This window comes from Hylobates moloch, unplaced genomic scaffold (assembly GCF_009828535.3).
Source record: "Hylobates moloch isolate HMO894 unplaced genomic scaffold, HMol_V3 SCAFFOLD_13, whole genome shotgun sequence".
Taxonomy (NCBI): Eukaryota; Metazoa; Chordata; class Mammalia; order Primates; family Hylobatidae; genus Hylobates; species Hylobates moloch.
In genome coordinates this window covers 51,050,349-51,077,058 of record NW_026652288.1, presented here as the reverse complement: position 1 = coordinate 51,077,058, position 26,710 = coordinate 51,050,349, and the positions used below count along the sequence as shown (strand labels likewise).

Genomic DNA, 26,710 nt, shown 5'->3' with positions numbered 1-26,710 from the left:
CAAGTATGGCCCGGTGCGGTGGCTCACGCCTGTAATCCCAGCACTTTGGGAGGCCGAGGCAGGTGGATCACGAGGTCAGGAGACCGAGACCATCCTGGCTAACCCGGTGAAACCCCGTCTCTACTAAAAATACAAAAAATTAGCTGGGCGAAGTGGCGGGTGCCTGTAGTCCCAGCTACTCGGGAGGCTGAGGCAGGAGAATGGCAGGAACCCTGTGGGGCGGAGCCTGCAGTGAGCCGAAATCGCGCCACTGCACTCTAGCCTGGCTGACAGCGAGACTCCGTCTCAAAAAAAAAAGACCAAAAGACCAAGTGTTATTTCATTTTTGACTAACCTCTGAAGAAGTACATACCTCTAGCTGGATAATATGCTCTAGGTACTTATAGAAAGCCATGCCTGGGCTAGGTGTGGTGGCTCATGCCTGTAATCCCAGCACTTTGGGAGGCTGAGAGGCAGGTGGATCATTTGAGGTCAGAAGTTCAAGACCAGCCTGGCTGATATGGTGAAACCCCGTCTCTACTAAAAATACAAAAAAATTTAGCTGGGCATGGTGGTGTATGCCTGTAATCCCAGCTACTCAGGAGGCTGAGGCAGGAAAATTGCTTGAACTCAGGAGGCGGAAGGTGCGGTGAGCTGAGATAGTGCTATTGTGCTCCAGCCTGGGTGACAGAGAGAGACTCCGTCTAAAAAAAAAAAAAAGGCCGGGCGCGGTGGCTCACGCTTGTAATCCCAGCACTTTGGGAGGCCGAGGCGGGCGGATCACGAGGTCAGGAGATCGAGACCATCCTGGCTAACACGGTGAAACCCCGTCTCTACTAAAAATACAAAAAATTAGCTGGGCGTGGTGGCGGGCGCCTGTAGTCCCAGCTACTCGGAGAGGCTGAGGCAGGAGAATGGCGTGAACCCAGGAGGCGGAGCTTGCAATGAGCCGAGATCGCGCCACTGCACTCCAGCCTGGGTGACAGAGCGAGACTCCATCTCAAAAAAATGACAGAGAGATATACATATATATATATATATACAGGCTGGGCGTGGTGGCTCTCACCTGCAATCCCAACACTTTGGGAGACTGAGGTGGGAGGATGACTTGAGCCCATGGGTTTGAGACCAGCCTGGGCAACATAGGGAGACCTCTTCCTATATTTTCTGTTTTTATATATAAAAAAGACTTTATTTATTTTTTTTTTCGAGATGGAGTCTCGCTCTATTGCCCAGGCTGGAGTGCAGTGGCTCAATTTCGGCTCACTGCAAGCTTCGCCTCCCAAGTAGCTGGGACTACAGGCACCTGCCACCGTGCCTGGCCTAAAAAGACATTTTAAAAAAGAGTTTTTGGGAGGCTAAAGTGGGAGGCTCACTTGAGCCTGGGAGGTTGAGGCTGCAATGAGCTGTGATCATGCTACCACACTCCAGCCTGGGCAACAGAGCAAGATCCTGTCTCAAAAAAAAAAAAAAAAAAAAAGAAAGAAAGAAAAGAAATAAAAAAGAAAACAAATTAAAACAAAGACTTTGGAAACTTATAAACAGGTTATAAATAAACAAATAAAAATTACAGACAGTACACAGTGCTGGGGAGGACAAGGAGCAACTGGAACTCTCATACATTGTTGGTGGAATACAAAATGATGTACTTCCATTGGAAAACAGTTTGACAGTTTGGCAGTTTCTTATAAAGTTACACCTACACTAACCAAATAACCCGGAAATCCCACTCCTACGTGTTTACGCAAGTGAAAGAAAAACATATATTTATGCAAAGAACTGTATAGAAATGCTCAGCAGCAGCTGGGTGCGATAGCTCGCACCTGTGATCGCAGCACTTTGGGAGGCTGAGGCAGGCAGATCACCTGAGGTCAGGAGTTCGAGACCAGCCTGATCAACATGGAGAAACCCTGTCTCTACTAAAGATACAAAATTAGCCGGGTGTGGTGGTGCATGCCTGTAGTCCCAGGTACTCGAGAGGCTGAGGCAGGAGAATCAGTTGTACCCGGGAGGCGGAGGTTGGGGTGAGCCAAGATCGTGCCTTTGCACTCCAGCCTGGGCAACAAGAGCGAAACTCCGTCTCAAAAAAAAAAAAAAAAAGAAATGCTCATAGGCCCCAACTGGAAACCACTTAATTGTAGATAATCTGGTGAATGGGTAAAAAATTATAGCACAGCCTATAGTCAAATACTATTCATTAATAAAAAGGAATAGTACATGTACCTACATGGATGAATCTCAAAAGCATTGATATGGTTTGGCTGTGTGTGTCCTCACCCAAATCTCAGTACCTCCCAGAATTCCCACCTGTTGTGGGGGCTGGTCTTTCCCGTGCTATTCTCGTGATAGTGAGTAAGTCTCATGAGATCTGATGGGCTGGAGTGCAGTGTTGAGATCTTGGCTCACTGCAGTCTCCACCTCCCAGGTTCAAGAGATTCTCCTGCCTCAGCCTCCCGAGCAGCTGGGATTACAGGCGTATGCCACCATACCTGGCTAATTTTTTTTTTTTTTTTTTTTGAGACGAAGTCTCGCTCTGTTGCCCAGGCTGGAGAGCAGTGGCACGATCTCGGCTCACTGCAAGCTCCGCCTCCCGGGTTCATGCCGTTCTGCTTCCTCAGCCTCCCGAGTAGCTGGGACTACAGGCACCCACCACCACACCTGGCTAATTTTTTTGTATTTTTTAGTAGAGACAGGGTTTCACTGTGTTAGCCAGATTGGTCTCGATCTCCTGACCTCGTAATCCGCCCACCTCAGCCTCCCAAAGTGCTGGGATTACAGGCATGAACCACTGCGCCTGGACCTAATTTTGTATCTTTAGTAGAGAGGAGGTTTCACCATATTGGTCAGGCTGGTCTTGAGCTCCTGACCTCAAGTGATCTACCCACCTAGGCCTCCCAAAATGCTGGGATTAGAGGCGTGAGCCACCACGCCTAGCCCGCATGAATCTAATTTTTAAAAAATAGTGAATTTTGATCAATATGTGATGCCATGCTCTGCAGGGCCAGGCCTAAACCATGCAAGGGAAGGACATTCATGGCGACTGGGACCACTCTTCTCGTGCTGCCTTGTGGGTCCGTTGTCTTTCCCCCGTCTGTGGGTAGCGCATTATTTAACAAGTGAATTTTACTTTAGGTAAGTTATTCCCCAATAAACCTGAATTTTAAAAGAACCAGCACCTAGTAATGAGTTTTTTTGTTTTTGTTTTTTTAACCAACAAGAATGAGCTTGAAGAGTATGGTTTTTTGTTGTTGCTGTTGTTGTCTTCTTTTTTTTTTTTTTTTTGAGATGGAGTCTTGCTCTGTCACCCAGTACTGTACTTCACCCAGGGTGGAGTACAGTAGCGCAATCTCGGCTTAACTGCAACCTTCGCCTCCTGGGTTTAAGCGATTCTCCTGCCTCAGCTTCTGGAGTAGCTGGGATTACAGGTGTGCACCACCGTGCCCAGCCAAGAGTATGGTTTTTATTTTTTATTCATTTTATTTTATTTTTGAGAGTCTCACTCTGTCGCCCAGACTGGAGTGCAGTGGCATGATCTCAGCTCACTGCAGCCTCCGCCTCCTGGGTTCAAGCGATTCTCCTGCCTCAGCCTCCCAAGTAGCTGGGACTACAGGCACGTGCCACCACGCTCGGCTAATTTTTGTATTTTTAGTAGAGACGGGGTTTCACCATGTTGGCCAGGTTGGTTTCGAATTCCTGACCTCAGGTGATCCACCTGCCTCGCCCTCCCAAAGTGCTGGGATTACAGGTGTGAGCCACTGCACCCGGCCAGAGTATGGTTTTAAAATGTGTCCTCAAATCCTTTTTTCCCCCGCCAAGACAGGGTCTCGCTCTGTCACCCAGGTTGGAGTACAGTGGCTCAATCTCAGCTCACTGTAAACTCCACCTCCCGGGTTCAAGTGATTCTTGTGCCTCAGCCTCCTGATTAGTTGGGACCACAGGTGCAGGTCACCATGCCTGGCTAATTTTTGTACTTTTGGTAGAGATTGGGTTTCACCATGTTGCCTAGGCTGGTTTCAAACTCCTGGGCTGAAGCAATCCCCTAGACTCAGCCTCCCAAAGTGCTGGGGCTACAGGTGTGAGCCACCAGGCATGGCCCGGTCCACAAATTCTTTAACGCTCCTTTCTTCAACAGGTGGAGCCTAATTCCTCTCCTGTTGAGTGTGGGGTGTTCTTATGTAGTGACATGCTTCTAACAAACAGAATTCAGCAGAAGTGATGGTATTTGACTTCTGAGACTAGGCCATAATAGACATTGCAGCTTTCCCTGTTCCCCCTCTGGCGTCACACACCTGGGGGAAGCCAGGTGCCATACCGTGAAGTCACTTACCTAGCCTTATGGAGAAGCCTATGTGGTAAGGTACAGTCCTCTTGCCAACAATGATGAATGAGACATCTTGGAACTGGATTCTTGAGCCCCATTCCTTGAGTCATCTGGGGCTGCTGCTCTGTCTGACATCTTATCTGCAACCTCTTGAGAAATCTTGAGCCAAAACCAACTACCTAAGTCATTCCTGAGTTCCTGACCCACAGAAACTGTGACATAAATATTTGTTGTTTTAAGCCACTAAGTCTGGGATAATGTTATATGGTGATAGATAATGCAATTATATGTATATATGTAGATGTTGTGAGGACTTCAGATTTTATTCTAAGTCTAATGGGAAGCCATCGATGGTTTTATTCAGAAGAATAACAATTACAATTTTGCTTTATTACTTTACTAGGGAGTGGGCAAGAATGAAAGCAGGGAGACCAGTTAGGAGGCTGTAACAGCAGTACAAGTGAGAGATTATGGTGGCTGAGAGTAGGGTGGTGACAGTGGAGGTAGATGTAGAGAGTCAAGGAAGTAGAGGAATCCAGGATGACCCTTGGGTTTTTATTTATTTTTGGAGACAGGGTCTTTAAAATAAAGGTTGTAGTGTAGTGGCGTGACCACTGGGCACTGCAGCCTCAAACTGCCGGGCTCAAGCCATCCTCTTGCCTCAACCTCTCAAGTAGTTGGGACCACAGGTACGTGCCACCACTCTCGGCTAATATTTCCATTTTTTAATAGAGACAGGGTCTCACTTTATTGCCCAGGCTGGTCTTGAACCCTGGGCTCAAGTGCTCCTCCTGCCTCAGTCTCTTGAGTAGTTGGGACCATAGACACAGGCCGCCTCATCCAGCTCAGCCTTAGGTTGTTATGAATAGTTAAAATGAGGATAACTGTAAAAGGAAGAGATTGAGAGAAGTGATGGAGGAAAGCAAGGCCTGAAGGAGTATGTAACCGTAATGTGTTTGAGAAACTGCAAATAGGCCAGTATGGTTGGAGTTTGTGGTGACTGGATGGGAAGAAAGAGTGCAAGTGGACTGAAAATATAGGCATGAAGGAAAGGCCTTGTTGGCCTGGCGTGGCGACTCACGCCTGTAATCCCAGCACTTTGGGAGGCTGAGGCGGGAGGATCACAAGGTCAGGAGTTCGAGACCAGCCTGGCCAATATGGTGAAACCCCGTCTCTACTAAAAATACAAAAAAAATTAGCCAGGCCTGGTGGCGCATGCCTGTAATCCCAGCTACTGGGGAGGCTGAGGCAGGAGAATTGCTTGAACCTGGGAGGCGGAGGTTGCAGTAAGCCGAGATCACGCCATTGCACTCCAGCCTGGGCAACAGAGTGAGACTCCATCTCAAAAAAAAAAAAAAAAGAAAGAAAGAAAGGCTTTGTTTACCACCACAAGACGTCTGGATTTTATTCAAAGTCTGTTTAGCCACTGGAAGTCACTAAAAGATATTAAGGAGGGTGATTGATGAAACTCACATGTTAGAAAGATAACTCTAGCAGCAATATAGAGTTTGGATTGTAGAAGGAAGATATTGGAAACCAGAAGACATTTCGAATAACTTCCTGATTTTTATGAGGCAGCACAGTGCAGTGGAAAGAGTATTAAATGGCTTTGGAGTCAGATGGATCCAAGATGGATTCAACCACCTGTTAGGGGTTGAATTGTGTCCCCCTCAAGTACATATGTTGAAGTCCTAACCTCCTGTACTTTGGAATGTGACCTTATTTGGAAATAGGATCATTACAGATGTCATTAGTTAAGATGAGGTCATACTCAGTAGGGGTGGCCCCTAATTCAATATGACTGGTGTCTTTATAAAAAGCGGAGGTCTGAAAAAAAAAACAACAAAAAAAAAACGGAGGTCTGAAAGAAAAAAAAAAAAACAGAGGTCTGGCGCGGTGGCTCATGCCTGTAATCCCAGCACTTTGGGAGGCCGAGGGGGGCGGATTACTTGAGGTCAGGTGTTTGAGACCAGCCTAGCCAACATGGTGAAACCTCATCTCTACTAAAAAATACAAAAATTAGCTTGGCGTGGTGGTGGTGTGTGCCTGTAGTCCCAGCTACTCGGGAGGCTGAGGCATGAGAATTGCTTGAACCCAGGAGGCAGAAGTTGCAGTGAGCCGAGATCATGCCACTGCACTCCAGCCTAGGCAACAGAGCAAAACTCCGTCTCAAAAAAAAAAAAAAAAAAAGTGGAAACTTGGACACAGATACGCACACAGGGACAATGCCATGTGAAGATGAAAGCATAGACTTACAAGCCAAAAAATGCTAAAGATTGCCAGCAAACCACAGAAAGCTAGAGGAGAAACATGGAACATATTTTTCCTCACAGCCCTCAGAAGAAACCAACCCTACCAACACATTTATCTTGAACTTCTAGCCTCCAGAACTGTGAGATAGTAACTTTCTATTGTTTTATTTATTTATTTACTTATTTATTTAGTTACAGAGGCAAGATCTGACTCTGCTACCCAGGCTGGAGTGTAGTGGTACAGTCATTGCTTACTGCAGCATAAAACTACTGGGTTCAGGAGATCTTTCTGTCTCAGTCTTTCAAGTAGCTGGGATTACAGGTGCACACGAGCATATCAGCTAATTTTAGTAACTTTCTATTTTAATTTTTTTTCGAGACGGAGTTTCGATCTTCTTGTCCAGGATGGAGTGCAATGGCGCGATCTTGGCTCACTGAAACCTCTGTCCCCCGGGTTCAAGCAATTCTCTTGCTTCAGCCTCCTGAGCAGCTGGGATTACAGGCATGTGCCACCACACTCGGCTAATCTTGTATTTTTAGTAGAGATGAGGTTTCACCATGTTGGTCAGGCTGGTCTTGAACTCCTGACCTCAGGTGATCTGCTTGTCTCAGCCACTCAAAGTGCTGGGATTACAGGGGTGATCAACTGCACCTGGCAACTTTCTATTGTCAAAGGCACTCCGTTTGTGGTATTTTGTTATAGCAGTCCTTGCAAACTAATATATCATCTATGTGACCTTGGCCAAATTATTTCATCTTGCTAATCCCTAGTGTCCTAATCTGCAAAGCAGGGGTCATTATATCTACCTCATAGGGTGGCTTTGAGGATTAAATAAAATGGCATTTGTAAAGCACCTGGCATAAGCGGCACTACATAAATATTATCTTGCATTTGTGAGACACTAATGTTATCCAAGAAAAGAAATACATCTCCGGAGATTTTTGAAAAGATTGACTGCAATTGTCAGGGTCGTGTGCAATACCACCTAAAGTCACAGGCTGGATAAGATGATCTCAAAATCCCCTTTTCCTGTTGGGTTCCTTAGACCAGGAGCTCTGGCATTGTCTTGCTGTCTGTGAAAAAAAAATTTTTTTTTTTTTGATAGAACACTGGTACAAGAACCAAAAGCACCCTTAAAGGCAGGAGGACTGAGGCCAATTAAACTAACTGTAATGAGGTGGATGTAGGAAGAGAAGGAGGCAAACCAGGGTCGAGAAGTATAACCCAGATGCCTCAGGCCTCCTGAGTCCCCAGCTCACTTCCTTAGGTAAAAGATTTAGGCTGAGAGTTGTCCTCTCTTCAGCTCTGTAAGGGAAACCCAACAGAGGCCTCACCAGTCTCTGGAACGCCTAGCTCTTTCAGGCAGGGAGTCTTTTGCCAAAGCAAACAATCCCAGCTCTACGATTGTGCTCTGGCTGGGGTAGGAGAGAACAAAGATCCCTTTCTTTGCTTCCCCAACCCTATGGCTCCAGCCAAAGGCGCTGTTTACACAATCTTCCCTGGTGAAGAATTTGTTCCTTTTCTCTCTAGGTTGCAGCTGGAAAAGATTGATTCTCTCCTTGCCTATTCGTTTTTCCCATGTCCCTGGGCAGGAAAAGTGTCCAATACCCAAACCTCCCACCTCCAGAGATGTCAGCATACTTAACAGTAACTTCAGGCCGTTTTGTGATGTGACAGAGAACCTTGATTTTAGTCGCAGAAAGCCTATCTGGCCAGGAAAGGGAGGCTGGAAATATCAGGAGCTTGGTTTCTCTACATTCCGATTCCATTTATTCCACTCTCTCATTCCCTAGGCTTTCTCAGGCACATTTCCAAAAGTGAATCAAATAATCAAAATCCATGGCAGATTTGGGCTCCTTCTTTTAAAGCCTGATCAGGTGGGTAGGATGAAAATAGTATTTTCTAGTGGGAGAAGTTGTTCTTTAGTCTTTAGTTTATTATTAACTCCAGCAGCACAGATGTCTCCCCCACGCCCCGAAAACAAAAGCAAGAGGGAGAAAAGGAAAGCCCAGAGTGGTAGTCTAATTTTAGTACTGGCAGAGAATCCTAGTGTTAAGTTACTTCTGGTAAACTGGTAACTAAGAAACAACAGAGATAAAGATAATTTTCACAATTTCAGTTTCCAAGTAGTTTTAAGACCTAATTTTGCTTATTTCCATGACATCTCAGGGAGGCAGATAAGGTGTTACCCATTTCACACAAGAGAAGGAATTGAAGCACAGGAAGAATTAACCAAAAGCCATTCATGAGTGACTGGAACCCAGGATTCTGGGACTTTCAATCTGGTCAACTTCACAGGGCCAAGCTGCTTTCTGAAAAATTTATGGGTCTTTTGTACCGCACACATTTTCCCTGAGCTACATTTTCTCCCTATCTTAAATCCCTACTGACTATTGTCCTGTTGCTAAGTGAGCTATGGGCTAGCTGTTTGTTACCCTTTGCAGCTATGTTTTGGAAACTTGAAGTCCCTACTCCAGATGTTGGGAGATGGGAGTGGAAAAGCCATGGGGATACAGAGGGGATGCAAGTCTGTTTAGGCTCAGATACCATCCTGACACACACGCGCGCGCACACACACACACATACACGCACACCCCAACCATCCCCCAGCAAGATATGCAGAGTTCATTTCTGTAAAAGCAGCCACACAGTTCCTGGAAGGCTGTAATCCACTATGGTTAAAAATATCTATCTTGGGGACAGAGCCGAGCCAACCAAACAGCCTACCCATAAACTCAGAAAATAAGCAGTGGGGTAGAATGAACCCAGTGGTAGGCAAAATGCTACCTATCTGCAAGATAAGAGCAGGGATAGTAATAATAAGAAAAACAGATTAAGGCTGGGCGCGGTGGCTCACACCTGTAATCCCACCACTTTGGGAGGCCGAGGCAGGTGGATTACCTGAGGTCAGGAGTTCGAGACCAGCCTGACCAATATGGTGAAACCCTGTCTGTACTAAAAATACAAAAATTAGCTGGGCATGGTGGCGTGTGGCTGTAATCCCAGCTACTCAGGAGGCTGAGACAGGAGAATCGCTTGAACCCAGCAGGCGGAGGTTGCAGTGAGCCGAGTTCGCACTACTGCACTCTAGCCCGGGTAACAGAGTGAGACTCCATCTCAAAAAAAACAAAAACAACAACAACAACAAAAAACCCCCCAAAAACAAAAAACAGATCAATCACCTTCACTGAGAAACTTCAGAAATTGTCCAGATTTTGTCTTTCCCTCTCCTCCAACGGTATCCTGACCCCAAGAAGCAGTATAGTATAATGGAAGGAGCTTTGGACAAGGGTTCTTATTCTATTCTATCACTTCCTACCTAGATAACCTAGAAAACTATGTCATGATTCTTTTCTCTTTCATTCTTTTTTTTTTTCTGAGACAGAGTCCCACTCTGTTACCCAGACTGAAGTGCAGTGGCACAATCTTGGCTCACTGCAACCCCTGCCTCCCAGGTTCAAGCGATTCTCCTGTCTCAGCCTCCTGAGTAGCTGGGATTACAGGTGCATGCCACTACACCCAGCTAATTTTTGTATTTTTAGTAGAGACGGGGTATCACTGTGTTGGCCAGGCTGGTCTTGAACTCCTGACCTCAGGTGATCCACCTGCCTCGGCCTCACGAAGTGGTGGGATTACAGGCGTGAGCCACCGCGCCCGGCCTTCTTTCATTCTTTTATTTTTTTCTGAGACAGAGTCTTGCTCTGTTGCCCAGGCTGGGGTGCACTGGTGCAATCTCAGCTCACTGCAACCTCTGCCTCCCGGGTTCAAGTGATTCTCCTGCCTCAGCCTCCTGAGTAGCTGGGATTACAGGCGTGTGTCACCATGCCCAGCTAATTTTTGTATTTTTAGTAGAGACGGGGTTTCACCATGTTGGTCAGGCTGCTCTCGAACTCCTGACCTCATGATCCACCTGCCTTGGCCTCCCAAAGTGCTGGGATTACAGGTGTGAGCTACCATGCCCGGCCTCATTCATTTTTTTAAAAAACAGACAAGGTCCTGTGATGTTGCCCAGGATGGTCTTGAAATCTTGTGCTCAAGAGATCCTTCTGCCTCAGCCTCCCAAGTAGCTGAGATTATAGGTATGTGTCACCCTGTCAGGTCCAAATCATGATTCTTGAACCTGAGTCTTAGTTTTCTCATCTGTTAAAACACTAGCAAAACAAAATACCAAAAACCAAAAAACCACACACCTATTTCACATAAACAAAACAGATATAGTAAGAGTATGGCGTATGTTTAAAAACAAACGACTTTTTTTTTTTTTTTGAGACAGTTTCGCTCTCTCGCCCAGGCTGGAGTGCAGTGGCATGGTCTTGGCTCACTGCAACCTCGGCCTCCTGGGTTCAGGCGATTCTCCCACCTCAGCCTCCTAAGTAGCTGGTATTACAGGCGCATACCACCACACCAAGCTCATTTTTGTACTTTTAGTAGAGACAGGGTTTTGCCATGTTAGCCAGGCTGCTTCAAACTCTCGATGTCAAGTGATCCGCCCAACTTGGCCTCCCAAAGTGCTAGGATTACAGGCGTAAGCCACCATGTCCGGCCAGGGTAGGACATTCTTAAGGGGTCACTTAAAAAATTCTGCCCACCCTAGCACTTATTCAAAAGATGAAATTTCTCTTTGGTGTTTGGGGGAAGAAGCAGGAATAAATTATCTCTAACTAACCATTTACACTAATAAGAGAAGCCAAGCATTTGGGATGAAGAGGACTAACCTCATGCCTGGTATTCTATCCCTGTCTTCTGCCATTTCTAAAGTGGCTACTTTGATTACAGTATGCTAATATTCACAGTGCCTTGAGATAAATGCTTAAAAATATATATTTTTGAGACAGAGTCTTGCTCTGTTGCCGAGGCTGGAGTGCAGTGGTGCGATCTCGGCCCACTGCAACCTCTGCCTCTGAAGTTGAAGCGATTCTCCTGCCTCAGCCTCCCGAGTAGCTGGGACTACAGGTGCGTGCCACCACGCCTGGTTAATTTTTGCATTTTCAGTAGAGACGGGGTTTCACCACATTGGCCAGGATGGTCTCCATCTCCTGACCTCGTGATCCACCTGCCTTGGCCTCCCAAAGTGCTGAGATTACAGGCATGAGACACTACGTCCAGCCAAAAATAAATTTTAAGGATGCCTGGGGACAAAAAGATCTTCCTGTGTTTTACTTTTTCCTCATCAAATGGTGAGAACGCGAAGATATCCAGGAATGTCTCCTAAGAATACATGTTGGAAAATGCATGCCATTTTGAGATACGGCCCAATAAAGACAAAGTTTTGGCTGGGCACAGTGGCTCACGCCTGTAATCTCAGCACCTTGGGAGGCCGAGGTGGGCGGATCACCTGAGGCCAGGAGTTCAAGACTAGCCAGGCCAACATGGTGAAACCCTCTCTCTAAAAATACAAAAAATTAGCTGAGCATGGTGGCGTGTGCCTGTAATCTCAGCTACTCGGGAGGCTGAGGCAGGAGGATCGCTTGCACCCAGGAGCCAAGATTGTGCCACTGCACTCCAGCCTGGGCAACAGAATGTAACTCTTGTCTCAAAAACAACAACAACAACAACAAAAGACAAAGTTTCATTGCTTAGAACTTGAGGGATCAGGACAACATTCTCTACTCACTACTGCCCTTACTTTTTCTATTCCTGAATTATACATGAATATTCCTTCATCTCATCTGTGTGGAGACACAGAGCTGCCCTAGGTTCCTGGACCCCAACTCAAGCCAAATTACCAGTGTTGTTCCTGGTCAGCTTTCTCATCCTGATGCCCTTGGAAGGCCTCAAACTATTAAATCCATCTTGAAAGGGAGGCTGGAGCATGGTTCCTCATTACTGTTGTTTAGCATTGAGGTGATTTTCAAAGGGCACCATTTGCTTCTAATTTTAGGATGGCGCAAACCCACCGACGCTCCTCCTGTGGTGCTGAAGAAACACAACTGACTCTTGTAAGAAACAGAAGAGGGAAGCAGGTCTTGCTGCCTTCAGCATCCTTGGGTTTTCTCTCTAGATGCCTTCTGGCCAGACTTTTTTTTTTGAGATGGAGTTTCTCTCTTATTGCCCAGGCTGGAGACCAGTGGTACAATCTCAGCTCACCACAACCTCCACCTCCCGGGTTCAAGCGATTCTGCTTCAGCCTCCCAAGTAGCTGGGATTACAGGCATACGCCACCACACCTGGCTACTTTTGTATTTTTAGCAGAGATGGGGTTTCTCCATGTTGGTCAGGCTGGTCTCGAACGTCCGACCTCAGGTGATCTGACTGCCTCGGGCTCCCAAGGTGCTGGGATTACAGGTGTGAGTCACCGCCCCTGACCCAGACTTTTAAAAATTTTGATTCCAGGCCAGGCATGGTAGCTCACGCCTGCAATCCCAGCACTTTGGGAGGCTGAGGTGGGTGCATCACTTGAGGCTGGGAGTTCGAGACCAGCCTGGCCAACACAGCAAAACCTCGTCTTTACTAAAAATACAAAAAAAAAACAACTAGCTGGGCATGGTGGTGCTCGCCTGTAATCCCAGCTACTCAGGAGGCTAAGGCGGGAAAATCGCTTGAACCTGGGAGGCAGAAGTTGCAGTGATCTGAGATTGCACCACAGCGGAGTGAGCCTATCTCAAAAGTAAATAAATAAATAAATATTACAATGAAGGATTTGGAAAACATTTTTTGAGACAGGCTTGCTCTGTTGCCCAGGCTAGAGTGCAGTGGTGCGATCTCTTTTGGATCTTTAATGCTCTTTTGGCTGAAGGTGGATGGAAACCAGAAAATAGCTTCATGGAGGTTAAATTTAAGTTTTTAGGGATAACAGAGTTCGAAAAAGAGGAAAGTGAGCAAAGATTCAGGGAAAGAAAGCAGAAATGAGCATAAAGGAAAAGGCAGGAAGATATGGTAAAGACAGGAAAACAACTGAAAAATGACAGTCACTTTAGGTAGTGTATAGGACTAATAACAGACACAGCAGAGAAAGTTGAGGTGACTTTTTGAGCCAGTAACTGATAAAACCAGTCTTATGCTTAAGGAGGATTCACCTGGCAGTGGTAGGGAGAAGTAAATGCTGGAGGGAAAAGACTGGAGGCAGAAGGCCAGTTAAGAGGTTCTTGCAATAGACGAGGTGGATGACAATGAGGGCCTGAGCCAGGAGAGTGACAGTGGAAACAGAAAGCCTATTAGCCAACATTTTAAGCTAGAACTTGAAGTTGCTACTGACCCCAATCTTCCCAGGCAAGTGGCAGGCCATGCCAGGTGAAAATAATTTAAAAAGCTATGCTATTTCAAATAAAGCTTTCCTGAAACAGAATTAAGAAAAAGCGAGCTCAGCCAAATCCATGTTGAGTTTAGCACCATCACTATGCTTCGGGCCTTGTGCTCTCACCAAGGCACTCAGCCAACTGTGGAAAAGAAATATACACAGGAGACTCAAGAAACATCTTATTAATACAGTATTTATTTGTTTTTTCTCTGTCAAACCCTGAGCCGACCACATTTCCCAGGCTGCCTGGGGAGGTATAGGAAAAGGAACACACAGGGCCCACCAGACACGGGAGAACTATGGGAGGTGGAGACGGCTCCTTCACATGGCGAAGAGGATGAGAAAGGCCACCATCAGACAAAAGAGCCCCATGGCCTCCGAGAGGGCAAAGCCCAGAATGGCGTAGGAGAAGAGCTGTTGCTTCAGAGAAGGGTTCCTGGGAGAAGGAGAGGAGAAAAGACTGAATTTCTAGTTCACACAAAGAAATGGATAAATATCTAAGATGGGCTCAGGGAGAATTCCCCTTTTCAAGATTATCTTACATAATAAAGAAGCTTTTAGGGTAACACCATCATGCCCAAATTCTTGCCCTGATTCCCCAAAGGCTCTATAGGAACTGAATGAAGGGGGAGCAGACAATCTAAAATCCTGTAACATGGTCCAGGTATAATCATGACCTTCACTAATGGTTCACCCATCTCATTACCACAAATTAAGACCTCTTGGCCTAGACACTTAATATCCAGGGCCCAAATAGGATGGAAGAGGCATCCAGAGTGGAAGGGTCTATCTAGAGCAGTGTTTTCGAACTTTAACCAGAACTCCAATATAGAAAACATCTAAAAGTCAAACTGCAATGGTACAAAAGTAGTGGGGAAATTTTAACGGCTTGGTCTCCTCTTTATTCTCTAAGACAGTCTCTGGGGCATAACCTCAGAATCCTAAGGATTTATGGAACACAATTAGAACACCACTCTTCTAGAAGACAAGAGAGTAAGAGGGACAGATTATGTTCTCTCATTTCAAATAGTCAAAAGATTTGGGGCTTTAAGAAACTACAAATGGGCTGGGTGCAGTGGCTCACCCCTGTAATCCCAGCACTTTGGGAGGCCAAGGCAGGCGGATCACTTGAAGCCAGAAGTTGGAGACCAGCCTGGCCAACATGGTGAAACCCTGTCTCTACTAAAAATACAAAAATTAGGCCAGGCGCGGTGGCTCACGCCTGTAATCCCAGCACTTTGGGAGGCCGAGACGAGTAGATCGCTTGAGGTCAGGAGTTCGAGACCAGCCTGGCCAACATGGTGAAATCCTGTCTCTACTAAAAATACAAAAATTGCTGGGCGCGGTGGCTCATGCCTGTAATCCTAGCACTTTGGGAGGCTGAAGCGGGCAGATCACGAGGTCAGGAAATCAAGACCATCCTAGCTAATACAGTGAAACCCCGTCTCTACTAAAAATACAAAAAATTAGCCGGGCATGGTGGCAGGTGCTTGTAGTCCCAGCTACTCGGGAGGCTGAGGCAGGAGAACGGTGTGAACCCGGGAGGCGGAGGATGCAGTGATCCAAGACTGCAGCCACTGCACTCCAGCCTGGGTCAAAAAAAAAAAAAAAAAAAAAAAAAAAAAAAAAACAAAAAATTACTGGGGTATGGTCATCCTGTAACCTCTTTGGAGGCTGAGGCAAAGAATTGCACTTGGGAGGCTGAGGAAGGAGAATCATTTGAACCCGGGAGGCAGAGATTGCAGTGGGCTGAGATTGTGCCACTGCACTTCAGTCTGGGAGACAGCAAGACTGTCTCAAAAAAAAAAAAAAAAAAAGAAGTTACAAATGGTCTATGGGGTTTATGAGTTGAAGTAGTATGGATAAAGGACTCCCAGTGTTGAATGCCCATATATAATCTGTATTTCCCTTACTCTGATACCTCCAGAAGTGTTGATGGGTAAGGTAAATCGACACCAACATTTAACAGAATAGTGAATAAAGCAGCAGTCAGACTTCTTGTTTAATACAAATTCTTAAAAAGAACTCTATTTCCCAAAAGACATTAAGAGAACTTGCTGGTCTCTAGAGGACTAATTTAGTTTTAACTTTGAGTTATCCAGAGCTGGGAGTACTAAACAGTCCCGGGCGTCAGTAACCAGGGGCTGGCTGCAGTGCCAGTTTTCCCAGGAGTGACAGAGGGAAATTCCCAGAGATGGGGAAAAATAGCAGTAAAGCCACTATGTTCACTGAGTCTCTAGAACAGGGAAGGTAAACTTTTTCTGTAAAGGGCCACATTGTAAATAATTTTAGGTTTTGTGGGCCGCATATAGTCTCTTTTGCTTTAAAACAAAAATGAAGCCTTTTAAAAATGTGAAACTATTTTTTTTTTTTTGAGATGGAGTTTCACTCTTTCACCCAGGCTGGAGTGCAGTGGCGTGATCTCTACTCACTGCAACCTCCGCCTCCTGGGTTCAAGTGATTTTCCTGCCTCAGCCTCCTGAGTAGCTGGGATTACAGGCATCTGCCACCACGCCTGGCTAATTTTTGTATTTTTAGTAGAGAAGGGGTTTCACCATGTTGGCCAGGGTAGTCTTGAACTCCTGACCTCGTGATCCGGCCGCCTCGGCCTCCCAAAGTGCTGGGATTATAGGCGTAAGGCACCACACCCGGCCGTAAAATTATTTTTAGCTCAATCATACAAAACCAGGCTATGGGCCAGATTTGGCCCTTAGGCCTTAGTTAGCCAACACATGCTCTAGACCAAAGCTGTTCATGAAACTATAAACATTCTATATATATATATATATATTTTTTTTTTTTTTTTTTTTTTTTTTTTTTTTTTGAGATATAGTCTCACTCAGTGGCACCATCTTGGCTCACTATAACCTCTGTCTCCCGGGTTCAAGCAATTCTCCTGTTTCATCCTCCCGAGTAGCTGGGACTACAGGCGCCCACTACAGCGCCTGGGTAATTTTTGTATTTTTAGTAGAGACACGGTTTCACCATATTGACCCGGCTGGTCTCAAACTCCTGACGTCAGGTGATCCACTCGCCTTGACCTCCCAAAGTGCAGGATTACAGGCATGAACCACCTCGCCCAGCTTATATTTGTTTTTCTTTTTTTTTTTTCCCAAAGTCTCACTCTGTCACCTAGGCTGGAGTACAGTGGCATGATCTCGGCTCACAGCTCACTGCAACCTCCACCTCCCGGGTTCAAGCGATTCTCCTGCCTCAGCCTCCTGAATAGCTGGGATTATAGGCGCACACCCCCCACACCCAGGTAATTTTTGTATTTTTAGTAGAGATGGGGTTTCGCCATGTTGGCCAGGCTGGTCTGGAACTCCTGACCTCAAGTGATCCGCCTGCCCCGGCCTCCCAAAGTGCTGGGATTAGTGAGCCACTGTGCCCAGCCAAACATTCTATATTTGCATTGTTGAATATGGTAGCCTCTAGCCACATCTGGCTACTGAGCATTCTAAATATGGTTAGCGTGACTGACGAACTGAAAACCTAAACTATGTATTTTTAATTAATTAAAACTAAAATTCAGGTCAAGCACGGTGGCTCACGCCTGTAATCCTGGCAGTTTGGCAGGCTGAGGCAGGTGGATCACTTGAGGTCAGGAGTTCGAGACCAGCTTGGCCAACATGGCGAAACCCCATCTCTACTAAAACCACAAAAATTAGGTGGGCGTCATTGTGCGCGCCTGTAATCCCAGCTACTTGGGAGGCTGAGGCACAAGAATCGCTTGAACCCAGAGGCAGAGGTGGCAGTGAGCTGAGATTGCGCCACTGCACTCCAGCCTGGGCGACAGAGCGTTACTGTATCAAAACAAACAAACAAACAACATGTAGCTAGTGGCTACAGTGTGGAATAGTATATTTCTAGACCCCCAAATATTTTCTGACCTTTGGAAAGCATATCAGATAACCAGTGGAGGGTCCAACTTATCTTACCTGGCATAACCAATGATGAGGCTCCCAAACACAGTCCCAATCCCAGCCCCAGAGCCAGCCACCCCAACTGTGGCAGCCCCAGCTCCAATGAACTTGGCTGCTGTGTCGATGTCCCTTGAAATGGCACTGGTTTGGAAGCTGCGGCTAGAGACAAGTGAGGTAAGGGGACGTGAGACTGCCAAGCTGCTGAGGCTCTGTGAAAAAGAGGCAGGTAGAAGGTAAAGTTTTTTGCTTTGGTAACTTTTGTACCATTTAAAACCTTTAAGCTGCCAAATCCCATTGTTTCTCCCCCAAACAGAAAATTGTTTTAATGCCCTAAAATGCTGGCAGGTAGAACCTTTTAACGTAGGATGTAGACTTCAAATGCCTTTAAGATTCAGGTGTGGTCAAGAAGTTTAAGACTGAGGTCTTAGTCTATTCTTGCTGTCCCAAGGAGATCATCTTTCTAGGACTAAATGCTTCCAACTGAAGTCAGTAGACTAGGCCAAGTAATACCAGTTAGCAGCAGTGCACAAGGGCATGTGCTGCCAGTGGCAAAAGCTGGAGCACTATAGCAAACAGCATATTAAGTGTCCTCCATCTCCACCTAAAGCCCATGGCCTTGGCCATTCATGAATTTTAGCCTGTGATGACTGTCCTCAGCACTCTACCTCCTGGTTCTGGCAGGTAACCCTCCTGACCCATCACCCCCAAAACCACAGTCCCAACTCCACCGGTAAGGTACCTCATCTGTCAGTATCTCCGGTCGTTTCAGCACCACTGCAGATAGCGGACGGCTCAGCAGCTGTGAGGTGCTCTTGACCTAGCAGGAATGACATACAGGGGCAGGAAGGTCAAGGAAGACTGGAGAGGAGTTTCAGAACTATGCCATGTTGTTAAATCATCAGACAAGATTTTCTTTCCTCTGATGGCCTTTCCATCTTCACACGTAAGTTAGAATCTTGGATCATTCTTCCTTTTAGCAAAGTCTAAATTAAAGAACCACACCATTTCTCTTCTCAGACTTTGCTTTAAGGAAAGAAAGTCTACTTACTTTTGGGCCATAAAGGAGCATCCAACCTTGCTGTATCCTTTTATAGCTCTTGAGAACAAGAAGAAATCTAAGCCTCAGAAGCATTTGCCTTACTCAACAAGGGAAATATATACAGATGCTCCTCAACTTACCACAGGGTTATGTGCCAATAAATCCATCATACTTTGAAAAACCATTTAATACTGCTAACCTACCAAACACCATAGTCTGGCCTAGCCTAGCCTTCAATGTGCTCAAAAAGCTTATATTACCTTACAGTTAGGTGAAATCACCTAGCAACACAGTACACTGTAGAGTACTGGTTTACCCTTGTGATTGGGCAGGTGACTGGGAGCTGTGGGTTGCTGCTGAGTATTGCAACAGAGTATTGTACCACACATTGCTAGCTTGGGAAAAGATAAAGATTCCTAATTCGAAGTATGATTTCTCTTTTTTTTTGAGACGGAGTCTTGCTCCATCGCCAGGCTGGAATGCAGTGGCGTGATCTCGGCTCGGCTCACTACAACCTCCACCTCCCAGGTTCAAGCAATTCTCCTGCCTCAGCCTCCCAAGTAGCTGGGACTACAGGCGCCCGCAACCACGCCCAGCTAATTTTTGTATTTTTAGTAGAGACAGGTTTTCACCATCTTGGCCAGGCTGGTTTTGAATTCCTGACCTCAGGTGATCTACCCACCTCGGCCTCCCAAGGTGCTGGGATTACAGGCATGAGCCACCACGCCCAGCCCAAAGTATGGTTTCTAATGAATGCATATCATTTTTGCATCATCATAAAGTTAAAAAAAAAAAATCTTAAGTCAAATCATCTAAAGTTGGGGGCCATCTGTATGGGTAATGGTCAGCCCACAAGAAAGAAGCCAGTAACTTTCCCTGAACACATCCTTTTGGAAAATAGGAACAAAGATTCATGCTCAAAATTCACCACCTTCTGGTAGCCTTTTCTGACTAACCCCAAGACAGTGACACCAAAACAGACACACGGTGATTAATAGCCAGGGCTTTAGGCATCAGATAAAGTGAGATTCAAATCTTAATTCTATTATCAGCAGTGTACTCTCAGGATAAGTCACTTAAACCTTTCTAAGCCTGTATTCTCATTTATGAAATCAAAATATCATCTCTTGGGGTTGATTTGAAGAGTAAATGAGATTATGTATACCAATTAGTAAACTCAGTGCTAAGGCACATGGTAAATGCTCAATAAATGGTACTCCTTTTTATTTGTGAATGAACCAACCGCCTCCTCTAGCTACTATTTTAAAAATTTCTTCCATACTGTTATTTCTGAGTCAAATACTTTTCCAATGTGTACTTATGTAAATTTTGGCTTCCTATCCAAATTTAAGTCTCAGAATGAACTCCTTAGATATGGCTCACTCAGGACAAGATCCTATACACAGTGCATACTCAGTCCAAGTTATGCAATCTACTTATGTTTACCACTCTGGATGGCCAGTTTACATGACATACAGTTTCAGGAGTAGGAATAACTCGATCTTAGTCTAGATTCTCATCTCTATTCTTCTCCTAAGATGGCTGGGTAAGAATTTACTGGCCACAGCCAGGCGTGGTGGCTCATGCCTATCATAACAGCAATTTAGGAGGCCGAGGAGGGCGGATCACCTGAGGTCGGGAGTTCAAGACCAGCCTGATCAACACGGAGAAACCCTGTCTCTACTTGGATCACGAGGTCAGGAGTTTGAGACCAGCCCGGCCAACATGGTGTAACCCCATCTCTACTAAAAATACAAAAGTTAGCTGAGTGTGGTGGCAGGTGCCTGTAACCCCAGCTACTTGGGAGTCTGAGGCAGGAGAACTGCTTGAACCGAGGTGGAGGTCGTGGTGGATCACGCCATTGCAGCCTGGGCAACAAGAGCGAAACTCTGTCTCAAAAAAAAAAAAAAAAAAAAAAAAAAAAAAAAAAATTAACTGGCTGCCAAGGGATATGGGGCAGGAGAGTATCTAGCAAGCACTCACTCTCTCCTGTTAGGCAATCATAGCAGAGGGCCTTCCCTCCCCAAGAACCTTTCTTACTTATTTATTTTTTGAGACAGAGTCTTGCTCTGACGCCCAGGCTGGAGTGCAGTGGTGCGATCTTGGCTCACTGCAACCTCTACCTCCTGGGTTCAAGCTATTCTGTTGCCTCAGCCTCCTGAGTAGCTGGGATTACAGGAGCCTGCCACCATGCCCAACTGGTTTTCGTATTTTTAGTAGAGATGGGGTTCGCCATGTTGGCCAGGCTGGTTTCGAACTCCTGGCCTCAAGTGATCTGCCCGCCTGGACCTCCTCTCCCCGAGCCTTGCTGTGAAGAACAAGGTCTGATGGAAAGAGAGAGACAAGATGTCTCTCCTTTAAAACTCTCCCAGAAAAGCAGGTACTCACCAAGGAGGGAGTGGAGACGAACTTGGAGCAGGCGAACATTTTCAGGGGGTGAGGGGCTGTGGCAGGAGAGCTGGAATTACAGAAACAGTATTGTAAACACTCTCCTTATTCACTAAACTACATCCTTATTCGCAGAAAAGGGGCCCTAGAAAGCTTAACTGGCCCAGAAAACAGTGACTGACCTTAAGTCATCGGCAGAAATAGAATGAAAACCCTGAAGTCATGACTTCTTCCAGAAACCCCATACAGCTCCCAAGATTTCCTTATAACCAAGTGACTTCCCCTGGTGTGAACAAGTGAATACTTGGGTTCAGGTAAGACCTGTTACCCATTTCCATAGCCTCATGATTTGCAGTTGCCACAGGAATTTTCCCAGAGTGTCTTTTGCCTAAGTTTTCCTTAGTTTTTATTCAAAAGGAATCCTTCTCAAGACTTCATCATCTGGACCTTTAAAAGTTGCCCTTTAGGCTGGGCGCGTGGTTCACACCTGTAATCCCAGCACTTTGGGAGGCTGAGGTGGACGGATCACGAGATCAGGAGTTCAAGACCAGCCTGACCACCATGGTGAAACTCCATCTCTATTAAAAATACAAAAATTAGGCCGGGCGCGGTGGCTCACGCTTGTAATCCCAGCACTTTGGGAGGCCGAGGCGGGCGGATCACGAGGTCAGAAGATCGAGACCACGGTGAAACCCCGTCTCTACTAAAAAAAATACAAAAAATTAGCCGGGCGCGGTGGCGGGCGCCTGTAGTCCCAGCTACTTGGAGAGGCTGAGGCAGGAGAATGGCGTGAACCCGGGAGGCGGAGCTTGCAGTGAGCCGAGATTGCGCCACTGCACTCCAGCCTGGGTGACAGAGCGAGACTCCGTCTCAAAAAAAAAAAAAAAAAAAATACAAAAATTAGCCAGGTGTGGTAGCGCGCACCTGTAATCCCAGCTACTCAGGAAGCTGAGGCAGGAGAATTGCTTGAACCCAGGAGGCAGAGGTTGCAGTAAGCCAAGACCATGCCACTGCACTCCAGCCTGGGTGACAGAGCGAGACCCCGTCTCAAAACAAACAAACAAACAAACAAAAAGTTGCCCTTTAGAGTGTTTGTAGTTTTGGGAGATATTTGTTGAAGGCCAAGACACTGGAAAGTCTCCAACAATCTCTTTGCTGATCCCTGGAAGCATCTGATTCCTCAAAATACTTCAATTTCCTGTATTAATAAGATGAGGAAGATCAAGGGGGAATTCTGCTATTAGTCTACCTAAAAGGTATTAGTGGCTGGGCACAGTGGCTCACGCCTGTAATCCCAGCACTTTGGGAGGCTGAGGCGGGCGGATCACGAGGTCAGGAGTTCGAGACCAGGCTGACCAACACGGAGAAACCCCGTCTTTACTGAAAATACAAAATTAGTCGGGCGTGGTGGTGCATGCCTGTAATCCCGGCTACTCAGGAGGCTGAGGCAGGAGAATTGCTTGAATCCGGGAGGCAGAGGCTGTGGTGAGCCAAGATTGTGCCATTGTACTCCAGCCTGGGCAACAAGAGGGAAACTCCGTCTCAAAAAAAAAAAAAAAAAAAGTATTAAATTGTGTCTCCCCAAGATCTAAAGAAGACCTGACACCCTATAGGTATCTAAGTTGGTAGAAGTGAACTTACCTGAAACAGAAGGTGAGTTAAAAACCTAAAGGCAGGGTTTCTCCAAGTGAAGTGAGAAGCCCATCTGAACCAGAATTATCTGGGTGGTGTACATATTAAAAAATGCATATTCTTGGGTCCAACTTGGACCTTCCTGGTCAAGATCCTGGGGGATCTAGGTTCAGTGGCTCACTCCTGTAATCCCAACACTTTGAGAAGCTGGGGCGGAAAGATAACTTGAAGCCAGGAGTTTGAGACCAGCCTGGGCAAACATCAAGACCTCATCTCTACAAAAAATAAAGTTAGCCAGGTGAGGTGGAAGTGCACCTGTAGTCCCAGCTACTCCAGAAGCTGAAGCAGGAGGACTGCTTGAGCCCAGGAGCTGGAGGCTTCAGTGAGCTATGATCACACCACTGTACTCCAGTATGGGCAACAATGTGAAACTCCGTCTATAAACAAACAAAAAAGATCTCTGGGAATAAGGCTCAAGTGCCCTGTATTTCAAACAAGTTTCCCAGATGATTATTAGATATACTTAACACAAGAGCGTGACCTTAAACCTAGTCTTGAAACTGCGGTAGTGGTAGAGAATAGACTTGAACTTGGATCTTTAAAGTTACATGCTTTCTAATAGGTCACGGGCTGAAATACTCAGTGAATGCTTAGGCCTATTAAATGCCACTTCATTAAATGAACCGAACTCAGGTTGTCCCAGGTTAAAACACTTCTGAATCCAAGATCTTAATTGCTCTTAATTTATTTTTTGCCCAGGCTAGTGTGGAACTCCTGGCATCAAACGATCTTCCCACCTTGGCCTCCCAGTGTTGGGATTACAGGTGTTAGCCACCACACCCAGCCTTAATTACTTTTAAGTTAATGGATGTCTTCAACTCTTGTCCTATCTAGAACTCTGATTTTTGCCTATATGTAACTCTAACCCAATTTTGCTGCCGTACTATTCAGGTTTTCTTGGGTCAAAATCCAATAGTTCTTTAAGGCTTTTAGGAAAAGAAGAGGTGGTTTTTTTCTAAGGGAATTATACCTTATTATCATCTTTGTAAAATGCAGCTCTTAGGGGGATTAAGTATGTTCATTTACAAATTAACATACATAAAGAGTTTAATGTGGTGCTGGCATGTAATAAACCCACAACAAGGGGTGGCAATTAAGGGATCCCACCATTGGCTATCTAACCATGGCAAGTCTGCAATTGTTAGCCTACAACTTGGGCAAAGACACTATCCAGAATCAGGACTCCAAAATCATCACGGGCTTTTTCCTCAGTGTAGATGAGTCACAGGAGTGGTAACTTAACTATTCCTTTCCTTATAACTTCTTTTCCTTGTAACAGCAGAATCTGGGGAGGTTAATTAATCCTTGACGGGAAAGCTAGCACGCAGGGACTCATGCTGGCCCCACTAGCTTGGCCTTACCCCACCTTTCTGGGCCTGCTGCCTCAACAGAAACCCTCATCTCTAGCCCACTACTTGTGACTTTTCCAACTTCACCAGCGTGCCAGGATGCGAGAAAGGTACTGGTAAATAACTAGTGATTCCAAAGCAACCAGCCTCTCTCTTCTGCCTTAGCTATCCCAAGCCACAACCTAACGGGAGGCGATGTTTTGGCTTTTTTTCCCACTTCTTCCATGTTCAAGGTTTACTTTTTAAATTGGGTGGTGCTGACTAGAGGGATTGGTGACTTTAGACGATCCATTATCTCCATGGCTCGGAGCACCTGAGGTCCTGGGGCCTAAAGTCTGGAGATTTCAGAATAAAGAAGGCACAAGTCAGGATGAGAAGAGAAAGCAGAGATAGGAGGGGAGAGCCTGGGGGTTGTGACAATCTGAAAGGGCCAGAGGGCGAGAAAAGCGTGTCTGTAGGGGCTGGGTGGAACAGGTAAAAAGCAGCACTCCAGGATATAACTTTGGCTAGCTCCAAGGCACCCTCCCCCTACGAGACATCCAAGATGGCGCCAGGCCCGCGCGGTTGGAGGTCACCGGCAAGCGGAAGAGCCAGCTCTAAGGCGAAGGGATAGCAGGAGCCAGGAAGGGCGAGAGGACCAGGGTGGGAGCACGCAAGGTAAGCGCCTCGAAGCTTTCGCGCAAGGTGAGGTGTCCCGCGCGCGTGCGCGGCGCACAGCGGGCACTAGGCCCCAAGGCCTTACCTGCTCCCACTGCAGAGAAGACGGAGAGGGGCGGAGCAGCGGGAAGAGCGAAAGGAAGGCTCAGCGCATGCGTGACCCGGGCCAACGAGTCTCTCAGCCACGGATAGAGTGATTGCAACATACAGATCAGCTCAGGCATCACAGCGCCGCCTGCCAGGGCTGTGGCGGTATCCGGCCGGTTGCTCCACCTGGCGTTCGAGAAGAGAAACTACAGGGAGCGCCGACTGTGCAGAAATGAGGCCAGCTCCGCGGAGTAAGCCGATCCGTAACGTGGCCTGCAGTTTGGTCTGTACCGCGTTTGGGATCTCGGACTTGCGTCCCCTTTCCGAGCATGCGCAGTCGTCACACTGCCAAAACAAAACTCCTACTCAGAATTCAGTGTTAACATACAGTCGGGATTGGGGTTCAGTGCCTAAAATGCAGCAGGAGGAAGATTGTGGGAGTCCTGCTTTCTGTCGCGCCGGGACCCTGGCATCACTGGATGGCAAACCGGCTCAATGGGCGAATAGTCAGCAAAATGCCGCAGCTGCTTCTGGTGGCTTCGCCCTTTCCCCCTCTCCCCGTTTCCTCCTTTCCATTCCGGTGATAAACCATGAGAAAAGCAGCATCAGCGAGCCAGAAGATAGGGCTAAATATGATCCGAATCTCTCTTTCCTGGTTCCTGGGACAGTCTAGGAATAACGGGCACCTGCGACCCGCTGTAAGGTTGCGAGGTCACTCCAGGCTTGCCCGAGCCTCTGCTCAGGTTTCAACTACGCGAGTGGGGATAAGCAGCGCCCCCCTCCCGCCCCCATGCTCTCCTGAACGTCCGTTTTCTCTCCCCTTTCGCTCGCCCTTCCCCTGATGGAAGGAGGTGGGGGGGGGGCTTCCTGGTCCTCATCTTTCCTAGGCCTTCTTGTCTCCCAGACAGGACCTGCCCTGCCCTTTGGAACAGGGCGACAAGGCCTATCCAGTTCCAAACCCCTGCCGTCCCTGCATCGTGCTTGAATGCAGCACGAGAAAGACGGCAAAGACTCACCAAACCCCATAAAAAATAAAAATAAAAAGAAAGCCGCGGCTGTAAATAAAGGCAAATCCGCCACCCTCTGAGGGGCCGTTTGTCCTCCCCTCTTTGGCCCCGTCCTTCCCGCCGCCCCCTCCTGGCTCCCGGGCCCCGCAGCGCCCCGGCCCCGAGCTCCTCCATTTAATCGGATTTGGGAGAAGGGGAGGATAAATCACGGCAGCAGCTTTACGGTCCCAGAGGAGAGGCGAGCCGCAGCCAGGCACACCCCGGCCGGCGATAAAAACCGCCGCTGAAAGCCCACGGAGCAATTTCCTGGGACCCCGAGCGACGCCATTACAGGAATGTAATTTTGCCCGGATGAGGCCCCGAGTTTAATTATCCTCGCGGAGGAATTTCAATGCAGCCAATCCATCTTACAGGCGGGCGGCAGAGGGATTTATATGGGCCCGTTATTTCACACCGATCCTCCATCTGCATTTTTATGGCCCTGAGCTCCTGAAACGGAGGGGAAGGAGTGGGGAGAAATAGGAGAAGCGGGCGAGAAGAGGAGGGTGGTAGACTGCCTGTCTTTCCAAAATTCACGTTTCCAGCTCCATTAGGATTCTCACAGGTTCCTCTGAAATCGCCAAATCTCCAGTTCTAGTTGTTGATTGCGCCCCGAGCGGGCAGGTACGTGGGAAATGGAACTGGGATCCTTGGGAATCAATCAACAGGTATTTATCTAGTACCAAGTGGTGCCAGGCACTGTGGAGATGCTGTTAGGAGAAAGACAGGCTAGCAAAGA

The 26,710-nt window shown here is 46.9% G+C and overlaps 1 protein-coding gene across 1 annotated transcript; it reads right to left on the bottom strand.

Annotated features, from left to right (window-relative positions):
- Nucleotides 1-13,967: 13,967 nt before the first annotated feature.
- ATP5MC2 (ATP synthase membrane subunit c locus 2) lies at nt 13,968-25,062 on the bottom strand. The gene is given in 6 exon segments (XM_032173535.2): nt 13,968-14,226; nt 17,729-17,922; nt 18,453-18,530; nt 21,141-21,210; nt 24,924-25,050; nt 25,053-25,062. Coding segments are annotated over 6 exon segments (594 nt in total). The 3' UTR covers nt 13,968-14,111.
- Nucleotides 25,063-26,710: the final 1,648 nt, after the last annotated feature.